This window comes from Azolla caroliniana, unplaced genomic scaffold (assembly GCF_043228905.1).
Source record: "Azolla caroliniana isolate FFs.n. ecotype wild unplaced genomic scaffold, voAzoCaro1.0.p SCAF_16, whole genome shotgun sequence".
NCBI classification, from domain to species: Eukaryota; Viridiplantae; Streptophyta; class Polypodiopsida; order Salviniales; family Salviniaceae; genus Azolla; species Azolla caroliniana.
The window spans coordinates 2928581-2950652 of NW_028230451.1; the positions used below are offsets into that span (position 1 = coordinate 2928581).

The 22072-nt window shown below is 44.2% G+C and overlaps 1 protein-coding gene across 1 annotated transcript; it reads right to left on the bottom strand.

The window, feature by feature from the left end:
* Nucleotides 1-2758: 2758 nt before the first annotated feature.
* Nucleotides 2759-7058, bottom strand: CPISCA (chloroplast-localized ISCA-like protein). The gene is made up of 3 exons (XM_087331981.1): nucleotides 6828-7058; nucleotides 3849-4061; nucleotides 2759-3136 (listed from the first exon to the last, which is right to left on the bottom strand). Exons 1-3 carry the CDS (start codon nucleotides 6979-6981, stop codon nucleotides 3000-3002), a joined length of 504 nt encoding a protein of 167 aa, XP_087188107.1. The 5' UTR covers nucleotides 6982-7058; the 3' UTR covers nucleotides 2759-2999.
* Nucleotides 7059-22072: the final 15014 nt, after the last annotated feature.

The window sequence follows — 22072 nt, forward strand, 5'->3', positions numbered from 1 at the left end:
GGTGAGGCTTGTAAAAGAAGAAGACAATGAAGAGTTTTATCTTTAGTAATTCAATCAACGTGCTTTGTTTTACAATTATGATGTGGTGGTGCTTTCAAGAAGTATTGCACATATACAGACAAGCTTATGAGCAGCTTGAATGACTTTTGCGTGCATAATAAGCTAATGTGTCAACATCTCCATATGTAGGTTATGTTGGTCAACGCTATAATAATGATAAACCATATACTGCATGCAACAATGAGCCATATGAAATGATAGAAAGTTTCAAATACGTTGGTCGTGAGGTTGCCTCGCATCATGGAGAAAAGAATGTACTTTTTGGCACTTCGAAGCAGACAAATTATGCAATGAAGGCGAAATAAACAAATGTAAGTCCACAAAAAATCCATGCAACAAAAGAGAAATCAACATGTTTTTTTATCTTGGCGGACAATAATGATATATATCCAACCAACTTCTCTTTTCGTCTTTGTATATGTTTTTTCAACCTCCACCTTCATTTCGCATGTTTGATTATCAAAATACTCATTCACATGTTGGCTAACGTTGCACTTTGATGAGGACATGTTAATGAAGTAAAATAAGCAAGTAACTAACTAATTGAGTCAGGGACCAAAAAAGTAAGGAAAATATTTTGAGAAGAGAGGAAACTGAAAGACATAGATTTGTTGACATGAAAAGCCAACATCTCTAGAGATAATTAGATCACATTTTATGGTTTAAGAGGAACCTTGGAGTATTGAAATTGTTTGTTTGTGTGATGTTGGGGGTATTTCACCAAGGTAAATTTGGAAATTGTATCTTTTTCATCTTCGGAATATTTGGGAGGATAAGGTAATGGTGATTTGTTGTATCACCCAGAGCAAAGGACACGATACAAACATAAAATACCATTGGTGTCCCATACCACCAAATATTTCCTCAAGTCATACATTGGTTGTTGAATAAATTATCTAAATAAGATATCTTAGGCTCATTGTGAGAGTCTGCTTTATATAGCCCAACGCTTAAGGTCCATATGAGTTTGTCCTGGTTCCGAAAGTGTCATGTCATGGCACCTTTTATAGACATGACCTATAGACAAGTTCTATAGCTAATTTTAATGGGTTAAGGGTAGGATAATTAGGATGATAGATTGGAACAATATACCCTAGAAACGGGACAATGATTAGCCATATAATATTTTGGCATAATGATGAGATCAAAATGTAAACCAAAACAATTGATCACCATTGGTAAGTTTTCAAATAGAGACACAGGGATAGTATTAGAAATTAAAATGTTTGATGGAGAGGCTAGAGAACTCAACTTGGTTTGTCACAATCATAAATTTGGCATGTGCATCAAGACATTGTAATGACATAGATTCTACATATTCATAGAAACCACAATGTAAACAATCCATATTTGATGATAAATTAGGCATTATGTGCTACTTAATGTGTTAGAATATTGGATATAGTCACAAGTTGATTGTATGTTGGATGCCATGTATCATATATTGGACATGTCTTTAGAATTTATTGCCAAAGAACTCAACATGATACAAGAATGAGACCATGGCATTACTTATTATACTTTCACAGACTTCAAAACCCTTTTGTTTTTCACTCTCTCTCCATTTATTGCGGTTTTGTAGATATTAGGTGCAAGATATATCCACTTCCACATTGAAGTACATAGAAAATGCTACATTTATTTGGATCCCACCTTACTTTTCCATTCAACACAACAGAGGTGAAGAGGGAACTCCCATACATAAATTAGGGAAGATCTTAACTATCCTATATGGGTGCTAGCTTTGTTTAATGAGATACTTAATTTTATGAGTATTATTTTTGTCAACTCCAATAGTTATCTAGTTATCGCCTTGATGCACACTACCTTGGATTATTATTTTATGTAAATGCATCAAAGGTGAGAGGGCTCATCACTTTTATGTGGGGAGAACTTAGAAGTTAACCCTATCTAGTGTGTAAAGAGTGAGAAGTCATTGGGTAATTTATCTAATTAAGTAGTCAATGGATGAGCATCATTTTTAAGTATATAGTTGTAAACGTACACTCAACAAATTTAAAACTAATAATTGCAAAGGTGTGGGCAATTTGCAAGGTCTAGAATGCATGCTAAGAAAATTGCTTTCAAACATGTCATGTATCAACAAAAGATGTAAATGATTTTGTAAACTCAACAATTGAAAATCTCCTTTTTTTTAAATTGCACTTCTAACACTTCGTCTTGGGTTCAAAACCCAATCTCTCTCTCTCTCTCTCTCTCTCTCTCTCTCTCTCTCTCTCTCTCTAATACAACAAAAATGAGGTTGGTATGTAAGGCGCAACAAAAACTACAAAAATGTTTGGTAAGTCTTCAATGCTTTCCAATTTCATTGTATGTGCTTCCTACATGTCACATTTTTTATCATGTGTAAATCCCAAACATTTTTATGCCATCAACAATCTTCATTTTGAGTCACAATCTTACACACCAAATACTACATATTACATGTAATCTAAATACATTGTTAAATTACCTTGATTTGGATTAGATTGGATTAGAGATATACATATATGAAAGCTATTCCACTATCACTACCCTAGCCATGTTCTTTTTCAATCATTATGGAAGTATTCCATATTCAATCATAATAGACACTAAATCCCTTGTATAAACACAAAGAAAGATATGATAGCATGATAGTTATGTAATGGCTACATGAATGATTGGTGGATCATCTCTTGCATGTAGGCACCGCACCTATTACGAATATCAATGTCCAGCATTATCAATTATATCGAATCCCGTGAAAACTAAAAGTTCCCATGCCCTTGTAAAGAGGAACTTTTAGAGAAGTTAACTGTAAATCTTGCTTTAGTTCACAAAAATAAACAAGTAGCAATTATGAAGATACACTACTGTTTTATACATGAACAATATTTAGCACATAATATGGCTAGAGTTAGCACATGAAAATAAGAGTAATAGGGTAATTGCATAACTTATGCAGCGAATGACTTTCCGCAGCCACATGTTGATGTTGCATTCGGGTTACTGAAGGAAAACCCACCACCAATAAGGGCATCACTATAATCAAGCTGCATCCCATAAAGATAAAGTAGGCTCTTTGGATCACAAACTGTAAAATGGAACAGAAAGTCAACAGTTAATCTAGCATAAAGACTACAAAAACATCGCATAAAAAACTTAATTGAATTTAATGATAATATTCAAAAATCTAAATTAATCAAAAAGTGAATACTAAAATTTCAAGTTCAATTCACTATTTTCTTCTCTCTACATAAAATTGAAAAATTGCTATCTCATATAACCCAGCAGTGCAGCATCTAGATCTTCACCAACAATTTCACCAGACTATTTCTATCTTGTTCCTGTCCTGCCCCAAATTTGAAATTAAATTTTTGTTTCAAATTATCTACAGTCTCAATCTCATTTGTTTCTGCAGGTATTAAAGATTGCCTTTTACGATTTAACCTTTTGTTTCAACATTGAAGATGGTCCAAGTCAACCTTTGAGGAAAAGCTAGAACTACAAATGTGAATCTAAATTTCAAATGCGCTGATAGTAATATTAATGTAAGGCAGTATCCAATAAGTGGATCCATCAAAGAAATGACAAATTTCTAATATTTTCTCCTACTAACCTTAACAAGCTTTGATAGATTAGTTGTTTCTTTTCTGACTGTGTTGCTTTCAGATTTTCCGTAGTTATTTAACAAGCTTTGGAAGAACTACCCAATGTCAATGTCAATCTTCCTTAAGATATATTATCTCAATCGATGAGAAACGAAAACCTAACTTGGAGTTACTGGAATAGGGTGAGCAGCTTACCCATTGTGAATCCTTCATAATCAATAAGAGAATCCTCTTCTCTCAAGTTTGATTTAAGTTCAAAATCCATAGTGTAAGACATTCCAGAGCAGCCTCCTTGCCTCACTCCAATCCTCAAACAAAGTTCTTCATTGCGTTCTGCCCTCATCTTATTCAAATGGCCTAACGCAGATGGTGATAGAGTGATTGGAGCCTTGACAACAGGTTCCGTTCCTGTTTAGAGATGGAAAGTGACTAACTTATAAGTACCAATTGATTGACATCAACATGAAAGACCTTAGACTACACAAGATGAACACTGATTGTTATGTGCACAGGCATAACCTTCAGTAATTATCAACATTAAAAGAGAGGTTAGATTTATTTGCATGTCTTTGTCCATGGCACAGAAACTGACTGGATAGCAATGCTCTAGACATAGCCATTTGCCTGGTTCAGTTTCGGTTTGATTCGACTTGAGCAGAGCCGAATCAAACCATTTAATATTGATTAGAGGTTACAAACTAAGTTAAGTTGTTTAACCATTTGGCCTAAATATTTAAACCAGAACTGTTTAAGCCAGAACATTTGAGCTATAAGAAAACTTTAGCTAAACAAAATTCATAGAAACAAAAACCTAAACCAAACTGTTTGATCAAGAATCCATTTAGCCATCAAACCAAACTTGAAACCATTAAACCATTAAACATAACCAGAAACCATTCCCAAGTCCATTAAATTGATCTAAGCACATCTGCATATATTCAATTTGACATGAGCTTCCAGAAAAATAGAAATTTGTCCATGCTCACCAGCAATGTAATGCATGAAGCAAAAGACAATTCTGCACATTACAAAGTGTGAAGTAACATACATACTTGAAGACATCCAAATATAAAACAAAGTTACATTTTCAGTGTTCCCACCATGATTATCACTTAAAATATAATATATAATCTCATCCTCTGTAAACAAGTCCTCCAATTTCATACTTAAATCCTCATATGCTTTCTGGAAATCATCAGGTATTGCCATTTTTTATTCTTCTAAGATGGTCATCTATGATTAAACTAATATTTTAGCTTTAAATGTGGAAGCATGCAGGTTAATCTTATCATCAGAAGTTGATTCCCTCACTTGCCCTCTTAAATTTTTGGTAGTAGTTAGTCACGAGCGTATGTATGTGATGTATGTATGTATGGAGAGGCCATTTCTAAGGTGCGCTGTGTATTGTATTTGCAGAGGGACATGCAAGCAGAGGCAGGATGTGCAGTAACTTCTCAGCTGAATTTCCCTCTTCTGCGGGTAAGAAAACGCTAGTATTCCATGGCAGTAACAAGATAAAGAATCCCAATTTCTGAAAACTATAAGCCTAAAACGTAAACTGTGTGAAACATTTAAATCAAGTTGAACCAAGCTAGAAACTGCTAAACTGTTATATTTTGGGGCCAAATTAAATCAAACCCTAAAGCTTTGGGCGAACCAAGTCAAATGAAAAAAAGTGGAAATGAAAACGAATTGAGCTAGCAAAAGGCACCATACAAGGTCCTCTGCATGTGCACTCAGACAACCATCTTTGACCATCATGTCACCCCAACCTCACTTAGGCATAGGCTTTAGGCTTTAGGCTTTAGCTGAGCCTGAACACAAAGACAAACAGAGTGTCTGCTCAGAGGGGAGTCAAACATCTTATCAATTGGATGGAGTTCAAGACGGGTGTGCCACGAATACCAGAAAACGAGATTTTCTCTAATTATATGGAAGTAGATGGTCTGTACAGTCCTTTATAGACATTGAGGAGATTTGAAATGAAATATATTCAATTGTCAGCTGTGACTAAATGGTTTCTTTCAGCTCAATCCAAACCAGGAAAAATACCAGATTGGACAGGAAGTTTGGGCCCTAGGGTCTGTCACTATACAAGGGCTAGATACCCTTAAACTTAAAAGTATAAAAAGATATCCATGTCAGCATGAAAGACAGTGCAACATGAACCAATGGTTGTGGACATATATAAGGGCAATCTATGATCACATGCATTTTCATTCATTCTCTTATTTTCCTCTAATCTAATAGTGGAAGCAAGTTCGAAATATTGACATAACACAATGATGTGTTCCCCAGAATGAGGATAGTGGTGGGTAGAGACTTGAATCTATATGCCTTCTATCGATTCGTTATAGTTAATTCCTTATTATATAGGAATATCACAGAGATTGAGACTTCAAGCACTCAAATACCATGTGAGGTGATCATACAATGTCCATGTGCCCCATTCATTATGTAATGAGTCCATCTATGACAAACATAATGGACTTTGCTCCAGAGGACTAGATGAGTATCTATGTTCCCTGGATAACTTGATTCCACCTGAACATAGAAAATATATATTGATATTTTTGTTCCAAGTTGAATCATTGGATCTTAAACATCAAATATATACCCACCTTCCTTGTTGAATTTGTTCTGCCTAACCCAGTTCTAAAGGAATTTTAACTAAACAACTATATACACGTCTATGATCAATCAATCTAACAATTTCCTGGAAATATTTTCACCAAAATATTATGTGGATATGTATGTTTCTGGTTTAACACAAGGAGAAAGCGATTTCCACCAGAAATAAAGAGATTTAACATACATGTGTTCTTGGCGAGTACTGAGCATTCAATCTAGTACACACATGAAGGGATTTCCATCAAGTGACTATGTATACATCTATTTTCCTCGTTGGATAGTTTGATATAGATTAAGTATAAAGCTATATTTCACCAAAAGATCAAGGAAAACTCACCAAAAACTAGCCCCTTTTCAACCAAACAATACTAGTTTTCACCGAAAAAAGGAACTGTTAACCAAAAAACTATGCAGATATGTATGTCGCTGGTTGGATCAGTGTATCGAGCACAAGCATGTAAATGTACATTTTCCACTAAAACGCTCAAAAAATACATATTTTCTTGTGGAAATACATATTTTCTTGTAAACAGATTGACCCACCTGATTCTGCAGCGCGGATGCGGAGAGTATCAAAGCGTCGGCTACGCAAGTGAGAGAGACAGAGTTTACTGTTGATTTTCAGTGAGACAGGGCTGGCATGGAGACCCAGGGAAGCTGGAGGGACTGCGATCGAGCACCGTAAAGAAGAAGCCATGGATCGATCGATCGATCGATCGAAGAAAAAGGAGAAACACAGGAACAGAAGAAGAAGAAGCAGTAGTACGAAGAAGATAGAAGCACTAACAAATATGTTTTTTTATTATTACTTTTGTTTACAAATATGTTTTTTTATTACTTTTGTTATATTTATTATATTATGTTGTTTCCGGTTATCATCCCATCATTTCCCATGTATGCGGCGGCATGGCATGCCTTGCTATGTGTGCATATATGTATATATGCCTACATGCATGCTGACACTATGGTGTATCAATGGCATCGGGCGCATTCCGGAAATCATCATCTAACAAGCCAACGAGTTTGAAACCGATGTTTCAGAAACAAAAACAAAACACAATGGCAAAACACCAATACGATGGTGATGGCGATGGTCATGGTCATGTTCATGTTGGCATTGAAATCCGAATTTCTCTGCCCTCCGAGTGCGCTCAGAAAGCTAACTATGATTTGTTGTCATGTGTTCATATGGACAAGATCAATATCTTTCGCCAAACCCCACTCTTGAACGAACCTGATGGTGGATTTCAATGTGTTTCACGACATGTGGTTCTGATAAGTTTGAATATAACTTTAAAACCAGGGGTAGAAAATCGACAATTACATACGTCCAACTCTAACAAGGATCGCATAATCAAGCGACATCAGAAGTAGCCATGGTTGTGCCTCTACTTTCATGACTGACAAAGTTGTCATTGGTTGATTTTTACAATTATAGGTGACCATTGTGCTCCAAGTGGGAAACTCGTATCCACTTTTACATTGTCAAATTGTCAGGTCGCATTTGCGTTTCCACCAAGGGTCTACACAACTCTTACCTTCAAGTGTTGTTATGCACTTCCAAGGACCACTATTAAGTTCTCTTCACTAACCCACTAACTGGGGGATGAAGAGTACAAGTTTGCTGGGAAATACCACATCATGTTTCAATACTAAAGCATACATCCCTCGTCTGTATGAAACCATGATTGATTTGTGTGCATAACTTTCTCCAAGTTGAAAGATTATATCACAACATCCAAATAATAACCTAGACAATAGCTCCCTCCATCCACTTGACATGTACAACCTAGAGTTGGCCAATGACACCGACCTCAACCAACTCTCTCGTGGAAGTAAAGCATATGTTCATCATGGTTAACGAGGGCATAAAAACGTGACCACAAATGTTAACAATATATGTTGTTTGGGTTGTTGGATTTGGTAGATGACTTGATGTCAATCATTGTGAAGGAGATGACATTCATATTTAGGACTAACCATGAGCATAGTTTGGAAGTGTCATTGCATTGTACGCAAACAATCATTGGATCCCCGTTTCTTATTGTTCCTACTTAGCATTGAAGAAGTCCACCTTTCACTTTTCATTATGCTTCACAACGCACCCCTTGATTGGGGAGATTAGTCGAGTTGAAGTAAGGGACAAGAGGGGGAATGACACTCACGCTCGTATCTAGATGAATTGCAAACATATTGATCGTGAACAAGAGGGAGCTCAAGTAAACGTTAAACCATGTCTTGGTGTCTATAAAATATGTTGCCATTGAAGGTCAAACAAATGTAAAGAAAAAGAAAAAGGAGTTATATTAGTCAATCTCTCTCTTTGTATACATGTAGAGAGAGAGTCCAAAAACTCCAATCAATTGTAAAGAACCTTACATAAATGTTTTATTTTGTAGTTTTTTCCATATAAACCCGTATTTGTGCTTCAACAAAGTCCAAAAATCATTGAGACCGGGTCTCAATTATATATCTCGCCTTGTTAACCCTCAAATGAAAACAATAGATTAAACTGAGAGAGCAATCTCTCATTTCTAGATGAACATAATAACCAAGAAGACACGAGTAACTCTTTTGGCGCTCTTCGACATTCTCAAACTCATTTCAATTGGACTTAAGGATGTCATCAACCCTCGTTTGGGTGAAATGAAACAAATGATAAACAAAAAAGAAACATGAATTAAGAGTCTCGTGACTAGTGATTATCTACTTGAGACAAATTAAAATATATATATTTTCTCCTCTTGAGAGATCAAGCTCAACTTAGTTTAGTTAGTTAGTCAACACATGTAACTTAGTAGTTACCTAGATAGAATCTAGTTAGTGTGTTGACCATAAAGCCTTAAATAGGATTTTGTACTCGAGTGGGATACATTGTAGATCCACCACTCCATGCTCATTTAATATAGGACTTACACGTTGTACCTATATTCTCCTAGCACATGTGCACCCTTGCACATGAAACCTATATATACCTCATTGAATGTATTTTTGTATTTGATGATAGTTGATGATATTTACCTTTTAACATACTTTATCATCCCCCATCTTGTTTTTGTGTTCATAAGTGTACTTCTCTCTCTCTTCCTCTCACGCACACATACACGCACATATCACTTAATCTTCCATTATGTAATCGCTTAACTTAATCACTTAATTAAGTAATAATTATTCATTAATTAATTACCTAATCCTTAACATGGTATTAGAGAGTGTGGTTTAGCATATCCACTAAGCCCACCCGACACTCCGTGATTGTGTTCAAAACGCCGACGACAAATCCGGTTATCCGCTATCGTAGTGCCGCTACGTAGCACGTATACGTGATCGAAGGAAGAAAAGCAAAAAGAGAAGACACTAATCAACATGAACACACAAATGGGTAGCTCGCTCCCTAGTGAAAAGTTAGACTAGAGCAATTATTCGTCTTGGGAGTACAAGATGACCCAATACCTCATCGGACAAGGGTATTGGAGCTACGTCAACGACGCTCAAGAAAATCGACCCGACTCAAAAAATGTTGACTATGCAACATGGGAGCAAGCGGCGAGTCAAGTCATGTATTGCTTGGCAACATGTGTTCACGACCACATGCTTAGCCACATTCGAGACGCCAAGACGCCCAAAGAGGCGTGGGAGAACATAAAGAAAATGTTTGCCGCCAACACGACCGCCCGAAAGCTTCAACTCCGACAAGAGTTGAACAACATTCGGCAAAAAGACATGTCTGTGTCGGACTACACCGCCAAGATCAAGAGCATTTGTGACTCGCTTGGCTCCATCAAAATAAACGTCGACGAAGACAAGTTGGTTCAAGTATGCTTGGGCGGCCTCACCATTATGGACGACAATCTTGGTGAGAGAAAACCCTCTGTCATTCTTCGACCTCCAATCAATGCTATTGGTCGAACAGAACCACGTCTAAACCAAAAGCAAGACGTCGGAAGGACAAATGTTCTTCTCGAATTCAGACGGTGGCCGAGGAGAAGGTCACGACAGTAGAAGAGGTCAATTCGACCCATCACGCGAAGGGAACTCAAACCTTCATGGAAGCCATCGAGGAACCTTCAGAAGAAGGGGGAGCTTCCACGTTGAACATGATTGGCAAATGAGGCCCGCAACTTGTAATTATTGCAGCAAAATAGGCTTCTACGAGGCGGAGTGTCGGAAAAAGAGAAGTCAGTCGGCTTCAACAAGTCGACACCTCACAAACTACGCATCGAACTCCGACCACGACAACCGTAGCGGAATGTTCATGAATCACGCGTCCAATTCTGACTACGACGATCGTAGTGAAATGTTTACAAATTATGCCCCAAATTCCAACTACGGCAACCGTGGCGGAATGTTCGTAATGAGGCATAGAGCGAACTCTATGACGGTCTCCAACTCCGCAAGCACCTCCAACTCAGAAGACGTGTGGTTCGTTGATTCCGGCGTCTCACATCACATGACATCTCACGAAGAGTGGTTTCCTTATTTACGAACGCCGGATCGACCCAGCTTCATACAGACGGGAGATGACACCACATACCCCATTCAACACATCGGAAATGTCCCATTCGAGAAAGAAGGGTGAGCAAACTTGCATCAAGAATGTCTTGCACGTGCCCACAATAACGAAGAATTTGGTCTCAGTCGGCCAAATCATGGAGCAGGCATGCAAGTCCGCTTCAACAAAGAAGGATGCTTCATCGAGAAAGATGGCCGACTCATAGCGAAGGGGCGGAGAGACGGCCGAATGTTCATCCTCAATTCGAATGAGGTGAAATCGGCAATGTACGCCAAAGGTCTCAAAGCTGAGACAAGCATCAAGTTGTGGCACAAGAGAATCGGCCACATAAACCTCCAACGGCTTTGAGCTATGCAAACAAAAGGAGTCGTCATCGGACTTCCGACATTCGAGTCAAAACGAGTCGATCGAGTATGCGAAGCGTGTCAACTTGGCAAATAACATAGACTTCCATTCCCCAAGGAGAGCCACGCAAGTAAAGGCCTCCTTGACGTCATACATTCGGATGTATGGGGACTGGTTCAAACGCCAACGATTGGCGGATGCCGATACTACGTAACCTTCATCGACGACTACTCGCGCTACGCGTGGATCTACCTAATGAAGAAGAAAAGCGAAGTGTTCTCCCACTTCCAAAAGCTCAAGGGGCAAGTCAAAAAAGAAACCGGTCGGCACATTCAATGCCTACGATCGGATGGAGGCAAGGAGTACTTCTCTGACAAATTCACCTCCTACCTCCAAAGTGAAGGCATTTGAAGAGAATTCTTGTGCCGACACACACCCCAACAAAATGGAGTCGCCGAAAGGAAGAATCGGCAAATACTCGAGGTAGCACGTGCCATGATGCATGAGAAGCACATGCCGAATTTCTATTGGGGCGAAGCGGCATCCACGGCCGTCTATCTCATGAATCGATGCACCACTAATGGAGTGCATGAGCTAACTCCATACGAGCTCCTCATCGGAAGGAAGTTGATCCTGTCGCACCTCAAGGTGTTCGGAAGCATTGCGAATGTACGCATCCCGAACGAACAACAACAAAAGCCCGACGCGAAGTCGGAGGAATGTATCCTCATAGGATACTCGTTCGAGAAGAAAGCATACAAGTGCTACAACCCTTCTACCCGAGCGGTTCGGGTAAAGTCGAGACGTAGTCTTCGATGAGTCCGCATCCTGGTACGCACTAGAGACAACTTTGACTCCAACTCCGCTCGACCCAGAATCCGCCGAACAAGAGGTAGAAGATGGAGATCACTTCGAACACATGTTCGAAGAAAGTCTGATTACGACAAAGCCTAGTGGGCCACAAGAGCCCCCACGCTACCCAAGCACGCCGCGGCCAAGTAAGAACTTGGACAAAGGCAAAGGTAAGATGCCCGAATACGAAGTCGACCACCCCGACGACAATGATTCGGATGGATCGGCTCCCTCACTAGACAGTGAGTTCGGTGTACCCTTCATGCGTACACTTGGAGTAAAGAAGGCGTTCACATCGGCGAGCAAAAAACTTCGATGCTCTTCTAGAGAGAAGAATCTCGTCGCTCGGCTCGGCTACAACGAGTAGATGGCCCATCATTACGCCTTTATGATGAAGGTAGTGGCCGAACAAGAGCCCAAGAGCTCCACCGAAGCAGCTCGTAACCCACGATGGGTGGAAGTAGTCAACCTTCACCCACACGCTACAAGCCTTCGTCACCGACTTGAGGGGGAGGACTTGAGATTGCCACGGCGAACAAAGCCAAAGGCCGGACGAAAGCCGCACAGAAGCCGACATCGAAAGTCAGACAACGCCGAAAACAACGCCGGATGTCGGACACCTCACACTTGAGCTTGAGGGGGCGTGTTGAGAGATCAAGCTCAACTTAGTTTAGTTAGTTAGTCAACACATGTAACTTAGCAGTTACCTAGATAGAATCTAGTTAGTGTGTTGACCATAAAGCCTTAAATAGGATTTTGTACTCGAGTGGGATACATTGTAGATCCACCACTCCATGCTCATTTAATATAGGACTTACACGTTGTAACTATATTCTCCTAGCACACATGCACCCTTGCACATAAAACCTATATATATACCTCATTGAAGGTATTTTTGTATTTGATGATAGTTGATGATATTTACCTTTTAACATACTTTATCATCCCCCATCTTGTTTTTGTGTTCATAAGTGTACTTCTCTCTCTCTTCCTCTCACGCACACATACACGCACATATCACTTAATCTTCCGCTACGTAATCGCTTAACTTAATCACTTAATTAGGTAATAATTATTCCTTAATTAATTACCTAATCCTTAACATCTCCCCTAATAGTAAATATTCCCAAAATAGATTGTACAATCCCACCACATGTTATGCATACATAAACCTTTGTGAGGGTAGGTCAATAATAAGTGATGGGTATGTTCCGATGTTAAAAAGGGACTAATGTTATTGGATAGAAGGAATAATAGGTGCATGCACTATCATGATCTTGATAACTAATAAATGGAGTGTCTTTTAGAAAAACACATATATCAGTGGGCTTATAAATATAAGGCCTAGCTAGCCTCGTGAAGCACGTTAAATTAGAAGGTTGAAATCTAAAGACACTAGCAGTGCGGGCTAGGATTTCATCACAATGGTCGTGTTACCTATTTCAAGGTACCAGTCATCCTAACATTGGTGGCAGGTTGGCTATGTCTTCATCATATCTCAAGGGAGGTATGTACTATGGAGGATCGAGTTCTCCTATCCAATCTATTCACATTTCTCTTGCTTTTATTTGGTCTATTGATTAGTAATAAACTCTTAACACCTCATTCGTCCCAACAATTAAATTTAATTTGTGTCATTGACAATTAGCTAAAAAAACGAGCCAACAACATTAGTTGATTCCACACAACAATACATGTGCAATCTCATTGTATTGGTGAAAGTGTTGAACTCATCATTCACACAATGATGAGTAATCAATGATAACAATTATAAACAATAATTCATTTGCACAACTAATGAAGCTCTCAAACCAACTATTGATTGCACTTGTTGATTCATCAACTAAGTAACATGACACAAACTCCCCATGTAATCAATTACAATTGGGTCATTGGAGAACGTTGTTATGGCATTGAATAATCTATCTTATATCGATGAGATGTAAGGGCAATACATGGGTTGTTACTCTTGCGTGTCACACTATTAAGAGAATGATTTGTTATGAATGTTCAAGACAAAACTATTTACAAATAGGCATAGTTCTCTTCACCCACAAATACTTCTAAGGCTCTTTTGAGAAGGGAATTCCCTTGCATTTTTCATTGTGCAGCATAATAGCAATTCATGAGAAAATGTTGCAATTTATAGGTATTTAGTAGAAGTTTTATATATAATATTTGATTTTATTCTTGTTGTAAATGTTTTTCAACTTGCCACTTCAAACATTTGATTGATGTTGGCATGGATGAGAGCACATTTTTGTTGAGTGCTCTTGATTATTGTAAAACATGTAATGAGTTGCATTGAGTTGTGGTTTAACGTGCTTTCCCATGCGGGAAGTGGTCATTGTGGAGACTTCGTTGACGTAGATTGTGGACATTCTTGCTAGGATTTCATATGTTCGTTAGTGATACGTGTGCACCTTTAACTAACATCATAACTTTATGGGCATTGGGAGTGTCGAAGAATGGTATTGTGTTCAGTTTGTAAGGGTTTAAGACTTGAAAGCCATTCTATACAGATTATATAGGGTTAAACATACCAAGGGAAATGACAAACATGGCAAGATGTTAATAGTTTTTTTCGACATTGAGAGACATGTGAATAACTATTGTGTGGTACGGTGTCTCTCATGGTGGATTGTAGTGAGAGTGATAAACAAAGAAACCGTGTTGTACAACCAAAAAATGTTCGCTAAGTCAATGATATGCATTCGGATATGGATGCCATCAACCAAAATGAAACACGAGAATCAATATAGTTGTTCGTCCCTCATGAAGGCATTAACATGGATGGGTTGTGGGTTACTATGATGATTTTCCAATTAATACAAACAAGGTTTGTATGGTTGGACATGTTTATAGAACTAGAATATCCCTAAAGTGGGAATTGTTGATTCGGTTATTGGGGGTTCCACGTACCAGTTAGACAAATAGTACAATCGCCTCTTTGATGCATTACTACCACTAGATAGAATATTTGTGGGATAAGTATCTATCAAATTCTCTCATAGACAATAAGTCTACACAGACACACACACACACACACTCTCTCCCTCTCTCTCTCTTGGTAAAACACACAATTATATTAAAAAACGTGTGTAAAAAATACTTACAATGGGTGTGACAATGGAGTATGGTCACCCACTAACTACACTACACTACATGGGTATTGGAACATGTTGAGTTGCCAATAAGCAAGACAAACACTCCACTGAGGAAAGAATTTCCACTTGTTCCAATGAAGAAAATTGTCACATTAGTACTCCCTTCAACTTTCGTAGATATACTTTTACTCCATGTCTACCATCGAATACAAGAGCGTTGCGCATATTCCAATTATGACGCAATCCCCAATACCTAAGAAATAGAAAAACGATCTCCATCTCTGATTTTGGGTTGTTAAAGATTGCTTGTGGAAGCGTTAGAAAGAACAATACACAAAGAGAGAGAGAGAGAGAGAGAGTACGCGGGAGAGAGAGTGAGAGAGAGAGTAGGATACACTATTCTTCAAAATTATATGAATACTCTGTGCTCTGTATCTACAACGCGCTCATCAGCGCTATTTATACAAGTCCACACGGGACTGTTAGAAGTACGGTGTACTTCAATGCTCACACGAGCATCTAACACTAACTACGAGACTATAACTGCCTATTAGTCTAACCTATACTAGGCTTCCGGTTACGGATTGGATCCGCCATACTGGCTCCCCAGCTCACCGGTCCTTACTGCTTACCAGCTCAGGCTTATTCAGCCGATCCAGCTCCGGTTGAGCTTGCCGCTAAACACTCCCCCCTCAAGCTCAACCTGAGGTAGGGTCGTAGTGTCAACCTCTGTGGTAGCCGGTTCTTCCAACCGACTTCTCTTGGCGTCGCTCGCGCTCCTTGTCCAGTCTGGTCCCGTTTGTTGTGACCCCTTTGGTTTTGTGCGCCTCGACCTTCGGCATGTCTGCTCAATAGGCCGATCTCAGCTCCTTCGCTGATATGACTCCGACGCTTGCCGATCCGTCGGTTCCTCTGCGATGGCATCGACTTCTGCTGCGTCCGTGTCTCCTTGGCCTCTTGTTAATCCGATTCATTCAGATCCGTTTGTTGATCCGAATCGGTTGTCTCTGACTCGTTCCAGCTCTTGTCCGAATTAGTATTTTCCAATTCGATTTTCGGCTTCAGGCCTCTCACCACATCGGACCACGTCCGGGTCTTGGTCTTCTCCGTGCTTCCCTTGGCTTCTTCAACCGGTTCATCGAAGTCGAATGAAGAATTCGACTCCGCATTACGATCGTGATGACCTCCGCATAGCATGCACTTCTCTTCCTGAGTGTATACTTCTTCTTCACATCCGCTCACTCCGACCTATTCGGATGTGCCGACTTCCTTCGTCGACTCGGCTTCATTTTTCTTCTTGTCTCCACCTCTACCGATTCTTCTCTTACCTACGGGTTCAACAATTTTTTTCCCTTTGCCCGTTTCGGTAGTGTCTTTGCCCTTGCGTCTCCCCCTCAAGTGCGGCACGTCGAGATGCTGAACACCAAGCATTTCGGTAAAGTGTTGCAACTTGTCCGACCCGAGTGGCTTGGTGAAGATGTCGGCAACTTGTCGATCCGTGTGAACATACCGTTGTCGCGTTGTTACACGCGTGCGTGGAGAAGGGCGGAACCACGGGGGTCTTGGACTAAGGAGAAGGGGAGAAGGAATAGGACTTCGGAATGGAGCTTAGCACAAGAAGAGGAAGAATGAACAAGAGGAAGATGGAGGCCAAATGCTCAACAAGATATATTAGAACCGAAAACCGATTACAAAATGGCGGCCGCGTAGGCCGCACCAAACGACTATGATAAACCCGAAACCCTAATCCGACGAAGAAGAAAAGAAACCCTAACTAAGGAACCCTAAACGAAATGGTATACCTCACTCACACTCAAAAATAAGGCAACCCCCACAATGGTGCTCTTCCTCTCCTTTTATAGCACAAGGAGAGAAGACCGTTTACAAAAAGGGTGCTACAAAATATCCCCTTTCAATCAATGGGGATATTTCCCTTGATTTTAGGGGAGGTGGGAAGGATGGGTCTTAACTCCCACCTCTACACGAACTACTATGTACCTATCTCTCTCTCTCACGTGGATGTGCGCGCAAAAGCACATCACCTTTACACTTTACAAATCCTAAGGTGCATTTCTAGCACCATACTTATCACTATCGATAAATAGAAATACAACATGTTGATGTGCAACGTTGCACATCGCGGTTTTGCTTGCTTCGCTCGGTTTTCCGCCTATGGACGAAAATCTTCACGACATCCGCCCCCACCTAACCGCACATCCACCGGTATGTGCCAAAAGGGGAACAAAACGCGAGATTTTCGGCCAAGGCGGCCAACCGAGCCCTTGACAACCTCGTGGGCTTGCCCGGCTTCGTCTTCCACTTCGAGCAAGTCCACCCCGTCCACACGAACCACCGTCGCCTTCCGGCCCACCATCTCCGCCGAATGGTCTCGAACCGTCGGCTCCATCCGATCCGCCACACTCGACGATGCTCGCCGAGTCGTTGCCTCCACCTGATCCGCCACGTCCACCGTGTTTCCTCGAACCACCGACTACACTCGGACCGCCATATCCGATGCCCGCGCTTTCCTCCCCGTTCGGTCCTCCCGAACGCCGTTGCCGACCCTTTGTCCGCCTCGCATATCCTCCGGATCCGCCTTTTTCGTGCCGCGCACCTCGTCGTGCCGACTCTTCTCGCTCCGCGCTTGCCTTCCGTAGGCTTTCCCCGTACGTCGGTGTTGTCCTCCGAATGCGTGCTCGTGCTTCGGTCCTTCGATGACCCCATCATGCATTTTTCGCCTTCCCTTTGCTTGCCGTGCTCTCTCGCCGTAGAGCATACCATCGTTCCCGTGCTCGTTGCTTGGCCCTCATGCGGCCGCATTGCACGTTTCGCATTCCGCTCCTCTTCGCGTACCCTTTCGGAAAGTTACCCTTCTTCCCCGACCTCCGTTTCGCTCGAAGGAACACCCTCTTGGCCCTCTTGGCCCGCTCGACCGCACACATCCTTCGTGATGTCGTGTTCGTTCCTTTGGGCGCATACATCTTCGTTCACCGCGACCTCCCGTATGCCTCTCTCGGTGCCTTCATCCGTTGTGGCCTTCGTCCCCTCGCCGCCACCGTCCGCCACTCTTGGTCTCACGTCGGCACTCGCGCCGATCGCCGGAGTCTCTATAGCCGGTGTGGAGGATCCCTCTCGGGTCTTATCTTCGTGGCCGCCGGTCTTAGCCTCTCCGTAGGCCACCTCTTCCCACCAATCTTCCCTAGCATCGTGCCGGGTCTCGTCGTCGCCGCCTTCCTCCTCGTATTCGCCTCTCGAAGGCGTGATCCGACCGTCATCTTCGGTCGCTCGATGTGGCTCCTTCGTAGGCATGCTTGTGTCTTGGCCCTCCATCGGCCGTATTGCATGCATCTCGTCTCGCTCTTCCGCCGTAGACCCGACCTCCGTGTCGGTCTTCTCCTCCTTTGTCGCCGTAGCCCGTTCCGACACGGGCTCGCCGTCTTGGACCCACCCGTCCACCATCTCGTACCGGATATCTGTTCTGGTAACCTCGTACGCTCCGGCCTCCGACTCCTCGCTGCCACCCGCCGTTTCTCCGGTCTTATGTTGATCCGCAACCGCCGTAGTCTCTAGAGTGGGTATGGAGGGTCTCGTTTGTTTCCGTTTTTCCCCCGAACCATGGTCGTCGTGCCCGGTTAGCCTCCATCTCGCACTTACCGGCTCCCATCGTAACCGTAACCGTAACCGTAACCGTAACCGGCCAATCGGTCTGGCCGGCTTCCTTCGGTTTGGGCCCGGTTCGCCGGCCCTTACTCTCTTCTTCTTCCGTGCCGTATTCCGGTCGGGTCGGTTCCCGACTCTCTCCTCGTTTCCGCTCCGGTCCTCTCCGTCGGACCCACCGTATACGCCCATTCCGGGCCCCGCATACTCGTCTTCGTATGCGCTCTCTCCGGGCCTCACCTCCTCACGGTCACCGCCCATCTCTCCGGTCTCACGTTGGCATTCGAGCACAACCGCCGAAGTCTCCGGCCCCGGTGTCAAGGGGTCTTGCCTCCGTCCGCTCCAATCTTCCTTCTCGTTTCCGTTGCCCGCCCTGCCGCCGTCACCTCCCGTCGCACTAAGCCTCATGCCGGCACTCGGGCCGGCCATTGGAGCCTCTAGGATTGGTGTGGGTAAGGACCCGGCACCGCCGCTTGTTGTCTCCGTAACCGCTTTCGTTCGGACGTCGTTGTCCGCGGCTCCCCCATCTCCGATTCCGTAAGCCTCTAGTATGCTTGCCACCACCTCTTCTTCGCCGTTCTCCGCATCATTTTGTTTGCCCGCCTTGCCGCCGCCACCGCCCGTCGTTCTAGGTCTCGTGCCGGCACTCGGGCCGACCGCCGAAGCCTCTAGGGCCGGTGTGTGGAAGGTCGCGGCACCACCGCTCGCCTCCTCTCCGCTCGATGTTTTGGGCCGCCGTGCCCCGAATCTTCCGCCCACTTTCGAAGTGGCGCTCTCCGCTTTGTAGTCACCGGCCTCATCCTTGGCCGTCCATTCGCCGCAAGACGAGAGGGTTGCTCGCTCCGCACCCTCTCCCATGTCGTCGTCGTTTCGGTTGCCCGCCTTGCCGCCGCCACCGTCCGTCACTCTAGGCCTCTCGCCGGCTCTCGGGCCGGGTGCCGGAGTCTCTAGGACCGGTGTGTGGAAGGTCGCGACACCACCACTCCTCTCGTCCGTAGCCACCTCCATTCGGACATCGTCGTCCGTGGCTACCCCGTCTTCGGTTTCGCAAGCATCGAGTATGCTTGCCGCCGCCTCTTTTTCGCCGGTCTCGTCCTTATCTCGGTTGTCCGCCTTGCCGCCGCCACCGTCCGTAGCTCCAGGTCTCGTGCCGGCACTCGGGCCGACCGCCGAAGCCTCTAGGGCCGGTGTGTGGAAGGTCGCGACACCGACGCTCGTCTCCTCTTCCTCCTCCATTTCGCAAGCCTCGAGTATGCTCGCGAAATCCTCGTAGAACGTTTCGGGCAACCGCGTCCCGAAACTTCCGCCCACTCTCGAAGTGGCGTCCATCGCTCCGTAGATATCGGCCTCGTCCATGGCCGTTCTTTTTCCCCGAGATGAGACGGTCGCTTGCTCCGCACCTTCTCTCGTGTCGACGCCGTGGTCGCCCGCCTTGCCACAGCCACCGCCTTTCACCATAGGTCTTACGCGGGCACTCGGGCCGGCCGCCGTGATCTCCAGGAATGACGCGTGTAAGGTCGCGGGACCGCCGCTCGTCGATGTAATGTCCGCAGCCACCTCCGCTCGGACGTCGTTGTCCGTGGCTACCCCGCCTCCGTATATGCAAGCATCGGTTATGCTTGCCGCCGCTTCTTCCGCGGTCTCCTTACCGTTGTCTCGGTTTCCCGCCTTGCCGCCGCCACCGTGCTTTTCCCTCGGTCTCACGCGGGCGCTCGGGCCGGCCGCCGGGGTCTCTTGAACCGGTGCGTGGAAGGTTGCGGTACCGCCGCTTGTCTCCTCCGTACTCGATGATTCGGGCCACCATGTCCCGAATCCGCCATGTCCGCTCGAATCGGCGATCGCCGCCTCACCGTCCCCGACCTCGTCCTCGGTCGTTCTTTCCCCCCATGTCGAGAGGGCGGCTCGCTCCGCACCCTCTCCCGTGGTACCGATGTACCATTCTCTTTCGGCCTCCGCATAGGCCCCGTCCTCCATGTGTGAGGAAGCTCCTTCCTCCGCGTCCTCCGATCCGCTCGGGCCCGACCCCGCAATAAGCCATTCTTCGGCTTCGATTTTCGCCATTACGAGCCCGCACGCCTCCCGTATTAGCGCTTGTAGGTCGAGCCCCTCCAAACCGGTTCGCGATGAGCTCTCGTCCGGCGGCATGGCGTAGTCGGTCGTCGCTCTCTCTTCTCCCCCGCTCGCGGGCCGTGTTGTGGCCGACCGCCTCGCCTCATGTTGCCGACACACCCATTCCACTTCGGGCCACTCCTCGGTGAGACCATGCGCCCCATAATCGTCTTGAAGCTCGAACATGATGTCCATCCTCTCCTCATGATGGACCGTCTCCAAAAATAGGAGGACTTTGTCCGCCCCCACCGATCTTCGTTCCCACTCCGAGAGTTGAGAGAAACGACGCTCGAACTCTCGGAATGCCTCTATTGCGCTCCGATGGCGCCTCGCCGACGCCATCCACCGATCGAACTCTCGCCGACCTCTTACCTCCGATTCCGCGCACCCGTATGCCTCCATTAGAGCCCCTTCAAAGGACTCCCACGATTCGTGAGCTTCTTGGAGCTCCTTGACCTCCTCGTACTTTGATGCGGCCGCCGCTCGACGAAAGAACTCTAGCCTCGTCGCTTCGTCCACGCCCATCCCCGTCATTTCCGCATCGTAGGCTCTCAAAAATTTTGGGACCTCCTTCCCATCGAACCGGCCGACTAGACGGACCACCCTTTCGACCGCTTGTTGAGCCGCCTCTCGCCTCGCCCTCTTCCGTCCGGCGTCCATCAAGATCTTTGTCATCATCTCCTCGAAGTCGAAGCCTTCCTCCATCTCTTTCTCCCTTGCCGCCCTTCACGTCGGGTTCACCAAAGATGTCGCGTTGTTACACGCGTGCGTGGAGAAGGGCGGAACCACGGGGGTCTTGGACTAAGGAGAAGGGGAGAAGGAATAGGACTTCGGAATGGAGCTTAGCACAAGAAGAGGAAGAATGAACAAGAGGAAGATGGAGGCCAAATGCTCAACAAGATATATTAGAACCGAAAACCGATTACAAAATGGCGGCCGCGTAGGCCGCACCAAACGACTATGATAAACCCGAAACCCTAATCCGACGAAGAAGAAAAGAAACCCTAACTAAGGAACCCTAAACGAAATGGTATACCTCACTCACACTCAAAAATAAGGCAACCCCCACAATGGTGCTCTTCCTCTCCTTTTATAGCACAAGGAGAGAAGACCGTTTACAAAAAGGGTGCTACAAAATATCCCCTTTCAATCAATGGGGATATTTCCCTTGATTTTAGGGGAGGTGGGAAGGATGGGTCTTAACT

Coding starts and splice junctions, on each gene's coding strand:
- CPISCA (XM_087331981.1), bottom strand. CDS start 6,981: ATGGCTTCTTCTTTACGGTGCTCGATCGCAGTCCCTCCAGCTTCCCTG. Junction 4,062..6,827: donor CATCCGCGCTGCAGAATCAG/GTGGGTCAATCT, acceptor ATCTCTAAACAG/GAACGGAACCTGTTGTCAAG. Junction 3,137..3,848: donor TTATGAAGGATTCACAATGG/GTAAGCTGCTCA, acceptor TCCATTTTACAG/TTTGTGATCCAAAGAGCCTA.